The 14,224-nt window shown below is 42.7% G+C and overlaps 2 protein-coding genes across 4 annotated transcripts in view; one reads left to right on the top strand and one right to left on the bottom strand.

Moving 5' to 3' along the window:
- Positions 1 to 4,541: 4,541 nt before the first annotated feature.
- Positions 4,542 to 5,266, top strand: LOC117151054 (Golgi-associated plant pathogenesis-related protein 1). The gene is made up of 4 exons (XM_033318273.1): positions 4,542 to 4,627; positions 4,725 to 4,832; positions 4,888 to 5,114; positions 5,164 to 5,266. The coding sequence occupies exons 1-4, from the start codon at positions 4,613 to 4,615 to the stop codon at positions 5,252 to 5,254; spliced, it is 441 nt and encodes a 146-aa protein (XP_033174164.1). The 5' UTR covers positions 4,542 to 4,612; the 3' UTR covers positions 5,255 to 5,266.
- A 66-nt stretch (positions 5,267 to 5,332) lies between these two features.
- The window catches only part of LOC117151045 (MKRN2 opposite strand protein), a 48,247-nt gene continuing 39,355 nt past the window's right edge, over positions 5,333 to 14,224 (bottom strand). For all 3 annotated transcript variants that reach the window (XM_033318261.1, XM_033318259.1, XM_033318260.1), the window contains 4 exons: positions 7,200 to 7,407; positions 6,658 to 6,987; positions 6,052 to 6,238; positions 5,333 to 5,828 (listed from right to left, as the gene is read on the bottom strand). In XM_033318261.1, the coding sequence (XP_033174152.1) occupies positions 5,421 to 5,828; positions 6,052 to 6,238; positions 6,658 to 6,965 (903 nt within the window). In that variant the 5' untranslated portion in view covers positions 6,966 to 6,987; positions 7,200 to 7,407 and the 3' untranslated portion in view covers positions 5,333 to 5,420. The remainder of the gene's footprint in view (positions 5,829 to 6,051; positions 6,239 to 6,657; positions 6,988 to 7,199; positions 7,408 to 14,224) is intronic.

Below are 14,224 nucleotides of genomic sequence, written 5' to 3' on the forward strand. Positions count from 1 at the left end.
GCAAATTTTCCATTTGTCCATTCAACCCGCAAAAGTATGCTAAACACGTGGCAAACCGTTTTTGCGGAAAATCAAATTATCAGCAAATTTATTTAATGCATAACATCGGGGATGGAGGGTTTGCAAAAAATAAACGCGCTTTACACACGCAATTAGCAATATTCCGGCGGCCAAAAAAAGCCATTGAAAATTAATCGAAATCAATGGCAATTTCCCGTGGTATTTTCGGTTGATTTTTCTGTGTCATCCCGATAACCGAAAACTGGCCCCGAAAATGCCAAACCGCAGAAGCTTTCAGTGTCGGTGGAGCAAGTGGACACGCATATAGTGCAGGTTGACCCACAATAAGTATCAATGTGTATCAATGCGCCATTATCGGCTAATGGAAAATTCCTTGCATAAAACAAAATAATCAATTTTGACTTGGGACAAATTCGAGATTGGAGCATCAATTTAACACATAAACACCTATAAGCCAACGACTTTCGGACTTGTAAAACAGCCAAGTACTCAGGGCGCAAGCACACTTAATTTAGCATAAAAGCCAAGTTTAGAAGTTTCCGGGCGCCACATTTTGTTTGCCTTCACTTCACCCCGTCGAAATGGAGCTAGACCGAGTTGATGAACTGTAAATGAACTTTGTGTTTGAATTCGATTTAGTTTTATTGCAACATGCTTGAGCAGCACTCCATCTAGACATTTTCCCAAGGACTCGGACATGCAAGGATGCCAGTGCGCCTCTTGGCCTGCGGAATCGAAAGTTGTGGCATTAAATAGCAGCAGCTGCAATTTGTGGTCCCTGATACATAGTATCCACACATAGTATCCTTGTAAGTTGAGAAACGGGAATGCAATATAGGTTTGTACCAAACAGCCTTTCAGGCATAAAGGAACATTCTCCCTGCGGATACGTAATGAAAATCCAGAACCATGGAGCATGGTAATGGAATAACATAGCCAGCACAATAATTGTTTAGGCCAGATAAGGTCTTCTTATCATAATGTGATTGCACAAGTGCCTTATCGCCGCCCTCTTTTTCCCACGGTTATTAAATTTGCTTCACGCTGTTTTACGTTTGATATAACTAAAGTACACATAATATCCTTGCACACACCCATTATGAATATCCAGAGCCACCAAGAATGGACATGGAATAACGAATATAAGAAGCTAAGACAACCATAGCTGGGTAAAATTTCATCCTACGGCAACGCTGCGTATGCGCGATATTCAGCAATAAAGCCATCAACACGAATTCACAAAATACAAACAGCTGTCAGCGACACTTAAATGGCGTTCATCATTTTCAGTTATGTGCTTTTTAAATTTGCCACTTAATATGCATGACAATCTCACAGATCTCACAATCCCACCGCAGACAAATGAAGACAGATGAGATGACAATTAATCCAGCAATCGAGCTCGAATTTATTCTTCTTCCGCAACTATATATAAGTTTAAAATACGTATAAAACTTATCAGTCAAATGCAGACCGGGCTTTATCCGCATCAACTTCACTTTTATTTACATTTCCATTAAGTCAACACGAAGAAAAAAGCAATTCGGGGAAAAAGTGGACGAGGATTGAAACGAAAAGCCCTACTTCAGCAGAAAAAACCGAGGTGGAAAATTTACTGAAACAAAGTCAACACAAATTTGCAATTTGGTATAAAATTTCCACTGCGACCGCTGCACAAATTGCTAATTCGCTAAAAACTTCAAGTTGACACAAGAAATTTGTTTGAATACGTTTTTTATGCGCCTCCTTTGGACACGGCGTTGAATAAAACAGAGCAAAGGAGAGAGAGAGAGAGAGCAAGATTTAAATAGAAAGAGATGGCAAGTGCAAAGTAAACGGCTCGGGAAACTCAAGTGTGAATGAATTTTCATTTTTGTGGGTATTTGGAATACTCCATGTGGAAATGTTATGCTGCAATATCATTTAGACTTTATATCTAAAATATTGAAATGGCTATGATTCCCACATTGCTTAAGCCGATTGTAGAAATTGGCAAATAAGAAGATAAGATAAGGTCTTACCATAATTGAGAATCACAGGTTTCTTATCGCTAATGTGGCAAGGTTATCAATAGTAATAGCCATAAAGTTAAGTGACTAACAATCTCCTTAATTTTAGCCCCTCTTTTTCCCACGCTTATCGCACTTCGTTAGAGCTACTTACTTACTTTTGCGGGTCTTATCAAAATCAAAGCAAATCGTTGACAGCTTGCAAATATTTGTCCGTCACTCGACTTTGAGTGGATGGATACTTGACAGGGTTTTATGTAGAAGCTTGTCGTGAACAGGGCTTTGCAGACTTGGCAAATCCCCTTCGCCGCTGCACAAGGGGACTCCCCGAAATCAGCAGATGGATCACAAAGAAAATGCATTTATCTTGGTCGCCTGATGTATTGGTAGTTATTAATACGTCCTATTGATAAATACCCCACTACTAAATTAAAAGTGTCAACGGAGAAACCTTCGATTCGCCCAGCTCAGTTCCTCGTGCTTCCCAGCTGGATTTTCTACAACAAAGCATTTGACATTAGTTGAGATTTTCAATGCTTTTAGCCCGCATTTTCCCCCTTCCCCTTTGACCATTCCCCATCCCCATTTCCACGGCGTTGAAAACGTGTCAAATGGAGCAAGCAAAGCGGGGGTTTCGGAACATAAGAAGCAGATTGGTTCGGTGCAGCCATAGAAAGGCATCTACATCATCGCCATGACGCCGGGTCTAAATTGTTTGCCAGCTCGCCAGCTTGCAGCTCGGCACTTGGTCAAAATCTGGGGTACAAAGTTCGCCAAATTGCAAAATGCCAAGCGGAATACAAAGGGGAATGTAGGAGAAAAGCATAGAAAACAATGGTTCTAAATGCCGCTCAAGGTCTATTGCCTTCTATTTGATTTTCCCCGTTTATGCTGAACGTCTATTTATACATTTTAATCAGATAACAACCATAGCCCAGACTGAGCCCCTTGGCGACGGTTTATGAAATCGATTCTGCAGGGGCTTGACTCATTTAATAACGCGGTTCTCTACAGGGGTAAAAACAGACAGCTTGATTTCAAAATTTTTGACTCATCGCACGTGTGGCGTGAAAAAGTGCAAACTGAATTACCCACCAGCCACACCCAGCCTACTCTCATGTCACCTTGAGAGAATCGCAGCGCATTGGCCCACTGTTATGAGCCATGGTGACTCAAGGCAGATGGATATGGCTATCAATCGGGGCTATTATATCTCGGGTCTGTCAACAAAGAGTCCAAGAACGTGTCGTTATGCATTGAACAACATTTCCGCTCATGAAAACCACTTGAACTTATGATTGACTAATGAACTCAATGTCACGTGAATAGTGCTCATGAAAAAATAAGTCGAATAAACGACAAACAACTTATGTTTATTTTTCCCTGTGTATAAATTCCAAAGTAAGGTGGTTACCCTCATTATCATTTGGAGCAGTGTCTCAGTGGCGGTGTCAGGCCAGCCAGTATCATTTCCTGCGAATGTCGTCCCAACTGTTGAATTCAATAATGACAACCGATCCAGCCCGGCGAGTAAACAACGGCATTAGGAAGTGAGTGAAAGGTGGCAAGTTCGCAGGTAGCGAAACTTTGCCACGACGCTCGGCATCGGGAGGGGTGGGGAAAACTTATTTGCTTCGAAATTACGTGTCGCCAAAGTTGGCCGATGCGACATTATACAATTTATATGCACGTATTGCGCTCTATCCAAGATGAAATGTCGACTGGGAGGCTGAGACTGAAGCTGGAGCTGAGACTGAGCCTCAGTCCGTGGCTGCTCATCAACGTCATCAACGAGAATGTAATTACATTTTCCCGATTCATGACAGTTTTGCATAACCAAGAGTCCCGTTCGTGCCCTCGTCTTCGTCCTCGTTTCCGTTTCCTGTCCTGTCACTTGCTCCTGTCTGGGATATTGCGTTCATTAATGAGGCAGGCGCTAGTGGCAGCCACAAAAGCCGAGCCGGGGATATGGACGAGGCAGCCTCCTCCGGGGTCCTGAATGGGTTCGCCGTAAGCTGTCAAGAAAACTCCATTTAAAATCTATTTGAAAAATCCGATTATAGGTGTTACCATAATGATTTTGCTCAGAGCTTGTTATTTTAACATTAAAATACGTTACATTCTTATCGGTTATAGACCAATTAATAATTATTCATTTATTGTTAAATGCAGTATTTATATATAGCTTTGCAGAGATAAGGGACGATGAGCATTGAGACCCCGCCATCTTAATCATCATAAGATAGATCGATCATATTCTTTTATTTTTTATTATATACCCCAATAACCCAATTGAAACTGCCATCGTTACTTTTATCTTACCCAGTTAGAACTAGTGTTTAGTCGGTTTATTAGAGGCCTATTAAATATCCGCTTTTGCTGGCAGCACGTAGCTTAGTCAGCATTTGTGAAAACACAACTGCATAGAGTGTTTGCAAAACTCCGGTAAGCTGATAAGAAAATAAAAATAAAAAGGGTTGCCGATCCCCAAACGACATCAGTTTCCGAAGACAAGTGCCAGCGGAAGTACTTCAAAAATTCAATTAATATTAACTAAAGTAAGAAAGTAATTAAGCGGCATAATGAGCGTTCAACAAGTAAGGCGGAAAGCAGAGGTTTATCCATTAGCTCCTAAGATCAAATAATACAAGTTTTATATATCCTTGTTTTTATTATTTGAATTGCAAATCTCAGTTTGAGCAAGAAGTTCTTCAAGCCCACAATTCATATCGGGCCAAGCATGGGGCTCAACCCTTGACCTTGAGCCCCAAACTGAATCAATTGGCCAGGGAGTGGGCCAGTGTGAGTACTCTCCAGATCATCAACTAATTGAAATCCCATTAAATCGCTGGTATAGTATTTGCTGTCCAGAAATCGCATGGAACATCGCCAGAACAGTGGATATGGTGAGAACATTTACATGGCCTCCGGGGGAAATCTGAAAGGTGCCGATGCCGTCAGATCCTGGTACGAAGAGATTCGACACTACAATTGGAATCATCCGTCGTTTCAAGGTAACACCGGCCATTTCACTCAGGTGGTCTGGAAGAGCTCCACCGAGCTGGGCGTGGGTTTTGCGAAGAGGTAAGATCTAAGCCTAATAATTAAGTATTTGACTAAACACTTTCTCCAGTGGCAGTACCATATATGTGGTGTGCAACTACAATCCCCCTGGCAACTACAACAACTTGTTCAGGGAGAATGTCGCACCCCCAATGCAATAGATATATAAAGGTGTAAATATATGCTAATATCATTCCAAAGATGTACATGAACTTTAAACGATTTGCCTTTTTAAAATATTTGTAACTTTTTGTTATCAATTTATTAAATTTAACTACGATAAAGTCTTCGCAAAGTTGCAAACACAATTTCTATCTAATCGATTAATTACTCTTCGATGGTGCAGAGCGTGGGACGCGTGCGGGTGGCAAGTCCTGTAATACTGCTGCTGGAGTATCCTTTTTTTGAGACCTTTTTGCTGCTGCCAAGGCCATCGCACGAGTCCGAGGGGTAGGAACTTGGAGGAGTTGAGGATGCTGGCTTACTGCGGTTTTTGGGCTGCTGGCGATGGACGTAGATGCCGCTCCTGCGGATTTTGCGATACAGCGAGATGTACTTGCCCGCTGTCGTCGTCCTTGGAACAATGCACTGCTCGCAGAAGGCGGTCTTGCTGCGGGCGGCCTCGCTCAGGTGGGCGTGGCCGAGGGCCTGCAGGAAGGCCAGAACGAAGGCGTAGCAGTTGTGGCTCTCCTCCGCATAACTGGCGATGGACCAGCGCACCGATTGGGCGCAGATCTGTGAATGCAAATGGACCAAAGGAACGATGAGTGGTTTGGGATTTGCAGTGATTCTCAACAGGGTGAATGGATTTGTCAAAGTACTGAATACAGTCTGACAACTGGCCATATCTATTCTCATTCGCTCTATTTGTATACATACATTTCAAACAAAAACTGAGATAAACATTTTTCACTAGCTACAAATCGAGGCACCCTTTAATTGCGGATTCTGCACTCACCTGCTGCAGGACCTCGTCCCAAAAGTCGTGCCATGGCTCCGGCACATCGCCCACCATCAGCGACTGCCGCCACTCCGGAGGATTATCGTCACGCCGATGGCGGCGCAGGCCAAAGCGATCGAACTCCACGATGTCGCCGCCGGATGTGGTCACTGCGATATGCAAATCGGTGGCGTTGCTGTAATCGCTGCGGAAACACAGCGCATCAAAAATATATTCCAGCCATAAAAGATACTCCAAGCGGAGCCAAAACCAAAAAATATCTCCCACAGACATTTACACAAATTTGTTCGGTGCGAATTTTAGAGATGGTTCTCGCTGCCACAGAAACGTTGGCAAACCGCTTGGAATAGTCTGATTCGATGGCTTGGCTATTAAAATTTGGATTTTTTTTTAATTTCGTATAAACTATAGAACATGGCCTTTGAAAACTGAAGCCTCAATTCATACTTTATACAAAATGGGTGTGTAAATGATTTCGATAGTGCACCACTCCCGTTTCAAATGCGCATTGAAACTAATAAAAACATTTCATTGATTTGCTGGTGGACTTGAATGTCACCAGCTGCAGCGAATGGGTTTTTAGAAGGGTTGCACCCTACTCACTTGAGGAAATCGCCGGCGGAGGGACGCAGGACAATGGCGCACGGATGCTGCGTGGCCCGCACAAAAGGATATGGCAGGCGGAAGGGCAGGAGGAGGAGGCGTGGCCCGGCCCTGTCTAGTTGCGCACTCGGATCCGCATCCCCATCGACATCCCCGTCCGCATCCGCATCCACATCCGCGTCCAGCGGGGCATTGCAATGGGGACAAGTGTGCGGCAAAGTGAAGCAGAAAACTTTCACGTTGCAGTGATGAAAACAGAGGATGCCCGGATCCGAGGTAATTGTGGTTGTACTTGTCGTAGCCAACATGGTTCTGCGAGTGTGGTTGCCTCTACAGTTGCAAAAAAGGATATCAAAATAAAGCATTCGCATTGTTTAGAAGTCATTCACTCAGTTAAAGTTCATTTCAAGTCTTCGTATCCCTGCTAACTACATGAAAACTACAATTTTTTTGACAAATTTTTTTATATAATATGGTTTACACTATTATAAAAGTGGAAAGTACACTGCACCATTTTATATAAAAACAAAGAAAGGTAATACCTCTAGTTCCTTTTCTCTTTGTGTTAGCTCCAACTCCGGTATCCTGCTTTTCGGCTCCTGGCTACTGGACCCCGGTTCCCCTTCCTTTGGTCCCCGGCTGGGGATCCTTCGCCTTGTGCCCGTATTATAATTGATACACTTTGTCTATGTGCCACTCTCCTCGTCCCCGTGGCCAGCTGCCTTTGGTGCTTGTGGCTTTTGGCCAGGCCTGAAACGAAACGTAACGAAAAATTGTTGTAAATAAGCCGAAACCAGACGAAGTTGCGACCAAAAGCGGTTTGCCTGGCACATTCAGTTTCTGTGGTTGAAAGGGCAAAGGTAAGGGGTCATGGTGAGGACTAACAAGGAGTTGGAGCCTTTGCCATATTTGTCATCATTATTACAGCTGGTCTTGGGTACAGTGTATTTAGGAGCTTTTCGATTTTAGGGGCTCTGTACCTGTAAATTCATGTTGAAATAGGTAAATAATAATAACAAAAGCAGTGCAGTACTTCAATTCATTATATTGAATACATTATTTGGACAGCTCAAGGATATAAAGCCTCCCTTGGCAAAGAAACTGATTACCAACCCTTGTTAGCGTGTTTGGAATATTTTGACTTACCAAAACCGCACCCTCTAACCAAAGTAAAGCTCTCAATCAATTAAGTTCGTTTCGTAGGAGAGCCACCCCGAAAGGAGCAGTCATATGTTGGCCAGCAAAGAAAGCCGGCTTGAAAGAAAGCGGGCCAACACACAAAAACGTAAACAAACCGGCGAAATGCGAACCCACCACCTGGACAAAGGAAAAATCGGAAAACTGAACGCCACCAAATTGCCCAAAACAAGAAAGAGAGCAAAAGCGCTGGCTGAAGAGAGCCAGGGAAATTCTGTCATCGTAGGTGGAAAATGCACAACTCACGACGGAATTTCCCGGCTCGGTTCTGCGGACTCGGCTTTTCGGGAACGATGGCTCTAAGGAAGCTCGAGGCGAACCAGTTGACGGCGAGCCGTGCGAGCAGACGGTCGTGTTCCAGTCGCAGTCCCTCAAGGATCAGCTCAGTTAGTCGGGAGCCATCAGTTGAAAAAGTCCATCATTACCATCGACACAAGTGCAACGGTGTGAAAAACAGAGAAAAACTGTGTGTGTGCATTTTCGTGTAAAAACGCAGGATATACCGTCCTGGCCAAGGCAGGGTTTAAAAAACATAAAACAAAAAATCAAATAACGAACGGATTTTGCTTGTTTACAACTCTTGCGGTCAGGACTTTTACGGATTTTCAAGGGAGTTAGTCGTGTTAGTTTTTGTGGTTTTCCGCCCCCGTTCCCTGGGTGTTTGTGTTGTGCTGCTGTAAAGTGGAAGATGCCATGGCAACACATTGCTAATCGATGACGTGACCAAAAACAACAAAACTAGCCGAAGGAACACACAGCAAGCGAAAGGAAAAACAGGGGAGTCCCCCGCTCCACACTTGGGATAATGACCATAAACTGACTTGGTATGTGGCAATCAACATTATGACAGCGAAGACGAAAATTTGGCTAACTGATAAGTGTGGCGGCTAACGAAACTCATATTTGATAGCCCCAAATGCCAGAATTTAAGCCTCTTAACTGCCTTGGCAACCGACTTTCTTTTGCCGAATGCCGCATTTCAAGATCGAAAAAAAGATACGCCAGAACGTAGAGTTGACATTCCGCAAACAAGCAGGAATGGTCGAAAGGATGTAATTTATTCCAACTCTTCCGTTTCGGCCCTCTTGACCCAATTAGTGGGCGTGGCACTTGTTCAAAATTAAAATGTTTACTTGGCAAACTTGCCAAAATAGTAAGAGAGCCACTATTCACGAAAACTTCAGTGACAGATTTAGTAGATAATTTTTTGAAAAGGGTAGCCTAAGACTAAGAAAAAGAGACATTTAAATTTTATCGGAGGCAATTAATAAATAAATAGTAGTTAATAACTGTGCTTGTGAGGTGTTTTATATATATAATATGTACATCAATGTGAGGCTCTCGGTTTTCCTTCATAAATGTTCAATGTCCTTTGAGCATGAAAACTTGCAGAATGACCTTTTCGAAACTTCACTTCCTCAACAAGTTTCAGTCTCTTTAAAGTTAAAAGCCTGCAACACTAATTCTCAAAGTTATTTGAAAGTTTTGCCAAGAAAATATGTAATTAGTATAACCTAACAGAGAATTTAAATTTGAATTGGTATTAACTGCAATCTGCGTGGAAATTGCCAATATTAAAAAGGATTATAATCTAAAGCAAAGATAAATATTCAATGTTTTGCCAAAGTGATATTCAAACAAATTAAATTTGCTTTACTGATGAGCAAAAAGTTAAATTGGTTTTACTTTGGGTCATGAATAAGCAAAACAAGCTGGCCAAGTAAAATGGATGAAATAAATTGTGGAATTCGCTTAAAAGCCTCGAAAAAAATCGTGGGTAACAAGCAGGATAACAAATGCAATAAAGGAAACGACAACAGGCCTTGGGAGACTCGAAAGGAAAGTAACCAGAGGTAGAGGGAAAAATGGGCCATAACAGCTACAATTTCAGTGAAATCCAAGCAAACTTTATCTCTATGTTGTTTGCCAACTTGAATTAAACACGCCCCCAACACACATGGAAAAAATGTCCGGGAAAATCTCAAAGAGTTGCGAGAAATGAAATTACAACTTGCATCCTCGTCCCGACGTTTCTTTTTTTTTGGCAAAGCACTTGGCCAGGACCTTCAAAAGGAATTGTTTGGACAAAGAAAACATAGAAAGGCACAGCAACAGAAAGTACGAAAAAATTGTCTGAAATCAAGTTAAGTTTACGCATTTTGCGAGGCATACAAAAGTAAGGAATAGGGTATTTCATGCCATAAGGTATTTTTTAAAAATGGAGAAGCGAAAAAAATCTGTAAATAGAACGCTTTTTTGGCGAAGTCCTTTCACTCAACGCAGTCAAATAAAAGAGGTGAAAATTGTTCAGATTGTCCCGAAATCAAATACATCACGAAGAAAAGTAATTTCATACATATTCGTTTAAATTTAGAACTTTGCCTAAAGAAAACTTAACTTAACGTCTCTTGAAAAGCAAGTGAATAATTAAGTGCGAGTGGAAAAGCAGTTGCCAGTACCTGCCAGTAAGTAAATTTAACGGCAGCAACTGACAGTAGAAATTGCTCAAAATTTCATTGTCCTGCGCTTTCCCCTTTTTTCTTGGTCCTTCACGTCCCTTTTCCGGAATTCTTTTGTTTTGTTTGGTCCGCAGCTGGTGACGCAGGATATAAATTACATTTGGAACAATAAGAAACAACAATTCCAGCAACAGCAGCGGCTACAACAAGTGTTCAGTGAATTAATAACAAAACGGCGACAATAACGACAAAGTTGAAAATCCTGAAGGGCTGTCCAAATGAAATAATCCGAGTTGACAACTTTGCAGGCGAGGCTTCCTTTGGCCCCAAAGAGAAACTCAAAATTCGCCGCAATGCGTGAATTCAGAAGACACGGGACTCACACACGCGATACGCAGAGTTTTCCGGGGCGAAATGCACGTGCGTGAGGGAAAATCTTTTAGAGGGGGTATTCGGAAAATACGTTCTCATTTCCGGTCGCAATAATTGTGACAGCTCACGAAATAATGCAATAAGACACCATTCGATGGCTTAACCTCTGCATAGTGTGGCCATACTACACTTTAAAGTTATAATTATTTTCTAGATACATTTGAGTATGAGATGGAAAAGCATCAGCCCCTTTTTGTTGCGCCTCTGGCTGAAGGTGTGCTTCTGGTGTGCCGCATGCTGTTGTTACCTCACCTTCATTTACCCGCGCTCCCCCTCCCTTGGTTTCAGCCACTTCGGAAGGATTTCCCCCTTCAGCCCCTCGACAGCTTCATAAAGCCAAGTGTTTGCGCTTTGAAGTTTCCGCTTCCGCAGTGAACAACGCACAGTTGTTGTTGCTGGTTGTTGTTGTTACTGGCTGTTGTTGCTGAACGTTGTTGCTATTGCGGCACAGCATAAAACATACTTATTTTGAAGTGGCACATCCGAAAAACACTGGGAGACACACACACCAATACTTATGCTTATGCACAGAGAAAAAATAATGGTGCTACTGCTTCCGAACATTTGTACTTTGTTCTTTAAAATCCAAGTAAAGAATCAGCTTAAGTGGGTCTTGAAATTCTTCTGTGTAGCACACCCATTTACTGCATGAATAACTGGTGTCATATTTTTCTCAGTGCAGCAGGAGCATGCCAATGCTGAGCACTTGGCGAGTTTTCCATCGGCTGCATTGTTGTTCACCTTTGGGCGTCGCATCTGGTGCTTAAATCACGCAAAATTTAAATTCCTAATTTCTTCTCGTTTTCAGTGGGCGAAAGGACCAAAGCTTCGAGTTTAGTTGGCAAATTGTTTGCTCAAGGGAAACTGAAGTGGCAGGGTAACTTTCGAGTAAATATTTGCTTGATTTTCGGGTTCGGAACGCAAAGATTGTTTATTTACGGCTTAGCGACGGTACATCATTTAATCATAATTAATTCATCGGCTAACTGAAAGTTTCCAGTCGTTATGGTCTAACAATGAGGTCAGGGAAGAACTAAACTAAACACACTTGAACTGCCACCTTTTTCGCACTTTTCCGCCATTAATATTTGTACACGTTGTGGTCATAAATAAGGACAGATTCATGCAATTTTATTACGCACTTTTATGCGCCAAGTCCAAAATCACAAATACCCGGGTGTGAATAAAAGTGCTGAGGATTTTCCGATTCTTCGCGTCGAAGAAGGAAACTCGATGCGAGAGGTGCGAGCGGGGGAAAAGCGCAGACACTTTCACTTTGTGCCCATTTAAGGTCGTGTATGGTGGCGTTTTCCCTACGTACGTGCAATAAATAAGCGACTTATTTATGCCCCTCACACAGACACCGCCAATAACAAAGTATTTGGGTTAGTAATGCCATTTACGAGGCAAACAAACACATAAAGCTAAAATGTAAAAAAGCTGTGTTTACCTTTTCGCAAGTATGTATACATTATACATATTCCCCTGCCTGCTGGTAAATCCGTCTTCAATGTAAGCTCTGCTAAATCTTAAAGAACGAAACAGAAATAAATAAGGCAGCGAAAACTGCAAAAACGCGACGGACGGACGAGCTTTCGTCTATTTAACTAACTGTGCATAATTCATAATTTAATTAAGAACTCAGCGAAATGAAAAGTTACACGAGGGACATTGACGCGCCCCCTCTCCAGCTTTTCCACTCTCCCCGCCCCTGTCTCCATTTCCCATTTTCCCCTCGTGCCATGTTGTGTGTGTGTCTGTGTCTGTGTCTGTGTGAGTCAATGGCTGGGAAGCCCCGCTTTTGAGTGGAAATGGCCAACGCTTTTCACTGCGCGGCGGCCTGACATCTTAGCCATGTGGCTGTGCCCGCAAATGGCCAACTGCCAGCGAGGGTACGATGGGCCATAAGTCAAGGAAATCTCCGCAGCCAAATGGCAAGATTTTGCCGCAGTTGAGGAATGCATGAACACAACTCTGGCCGGGATTACACTCTCCGAGGTGTGAAAAGGTTTGCTAAGCCAAAAGATACAATGGCTATAGAGGGTAAAATTATGGTCAGGGGAAAATCTAGTGAATTTTGCTGCAATTACAATTTAATTTAGCAAAGAGCCATACAAAGTACATATTAATGGTGCAATTTTGCCACAATGGAAACAAATCTATTTTATAGCAGCTCATGAATTTAATATTAGCGCGAGCGAGTTGCAGCTATAAATATTAAATACGTGGCCAATAAATTACCGCACACTTCCGCCGCAAAGTCGGCCATTGATTAAAACGCATTTCGGTGGCAACCCAAAGAATCAAAGCGAAAGGCATTCGAAGATGGGTAGGGGGATTGGACAGAAACCTTCAGTCGAAATGCCATTCAAACCGCAAACGATTGTCCAGGACATTGTTCGATTTTCCCGCCATTTCCCCCCTTTTCCCGATTTGCCCGCCCAATTTCCACTTTCCACCGCCAACTTGTCACTGCAGAACCTAACAAGCCGCACAAAAGGCGTCCCTGCGACTTGGTCACCAGCTCTTCATTTGGTCAGCTGCCGACAACGACCGCCATTCGCCACCGAAAACACCACCGACAACATCGCCAGCAGCAGCACAGTTTGGTGGTTTTCCCCGCTTTGCCAGCCCCCCTCCCCCGGATTTCCCCCACTTTTTCCGGCTCTCTCACTCTCGCAACCGAGCTTCCATGGTTAATTAACTTGCCTCGCATCGCGTCGACTTGCCAGCGAAAAATTCCTTTGAGCGGGTTTCATTTTTATGCTCCCTTCGCTGCTACAAAGTTAAACGCTTTGACTTCGCCAAAGACAAAAGGGAAACGATTTTCATCTACTAATTTAATTGCTGCGACGTGATATTGGCGGGACAAAAAAGCTAATTGGCAATCATTTCAAGGCCTTATTGATTAAGAGTCAAAGGAAAGTTTGAAGCAATTAATGCGAACGTCTAGATTCAAGGCTGACTATTTTGAAGTAACACACCAAGGGAAAACTCATGGAAAAGCTAACAAAATCTTAAAGATACAATTTCTATTTCGATAAATTCCGAGTTCTGTTCTCCTGCGCATAATTTAGATTCAAAATCTTTTGCCTAGCATAAGCGGAATACATGAAAATTAGCATTTTCCCATTAAACTCAAGCAAATATGAACGAATTTCAGCTCGAATTTGCAACTGCCTGGGTGAGCGAGTTGCATTTAAATTAACTTAATTTTCTGCTCATTTGCAAATGCAAACACTTTACTCCCCGACGACGAAGACGTGTATGCAATTACAGTCGCCCACATAAATATATAGCCGAGGCATTCACTTAAGTTGCACAATTTTAATTACAATTGTAGCCAAAGAAACAGACACCAATGAGCCACGCCCACTAAATGTGAGTGTTAAGCCCCGAAATAAAGAGAAAACCAAAAACGGAAACATCAGGCAAGTGAAATAATAAACATACAGTGCGAGTAAAGCGGAGAAATGCGG

Source organism: Drosophila mauritiana, chromosome 2L (assembly GCF_004382145.1).
Source record: "Drosophila mauritiana strain mau12 chromosome 2L, ASM438214v1, whole genome shotgun sequence".
NCBI classification, from domain to species: Eukaryota; Metazoa; Arthropoda; class Insecta; order Diptera; family Drosophilidae; genus Drosophila; species Drosophila mauritiana.

What these genes read in the sequence shown, in the direction of transcription:
- LOC117151054 (XM_033318273.1), top strand. An exon ending in TGGCCAGGGAGTGGGCCAGT is followed by an intron (nt 4,833 to 4,887) that starts GTGAGTACTCTC and finishes TCGCTGGTATAG; the next exon opens with TATTTGCTGTCCAGAAATCG. An exon ending in GGCGTGGGTTTTGCGAAGAG is followed by an intron (nt 5,115 to 5,163) that starts GTAAGATCTAAG and finishes CACTTTCTCCAG; the next exon opens with TGGCAGTACCATATATGTGG.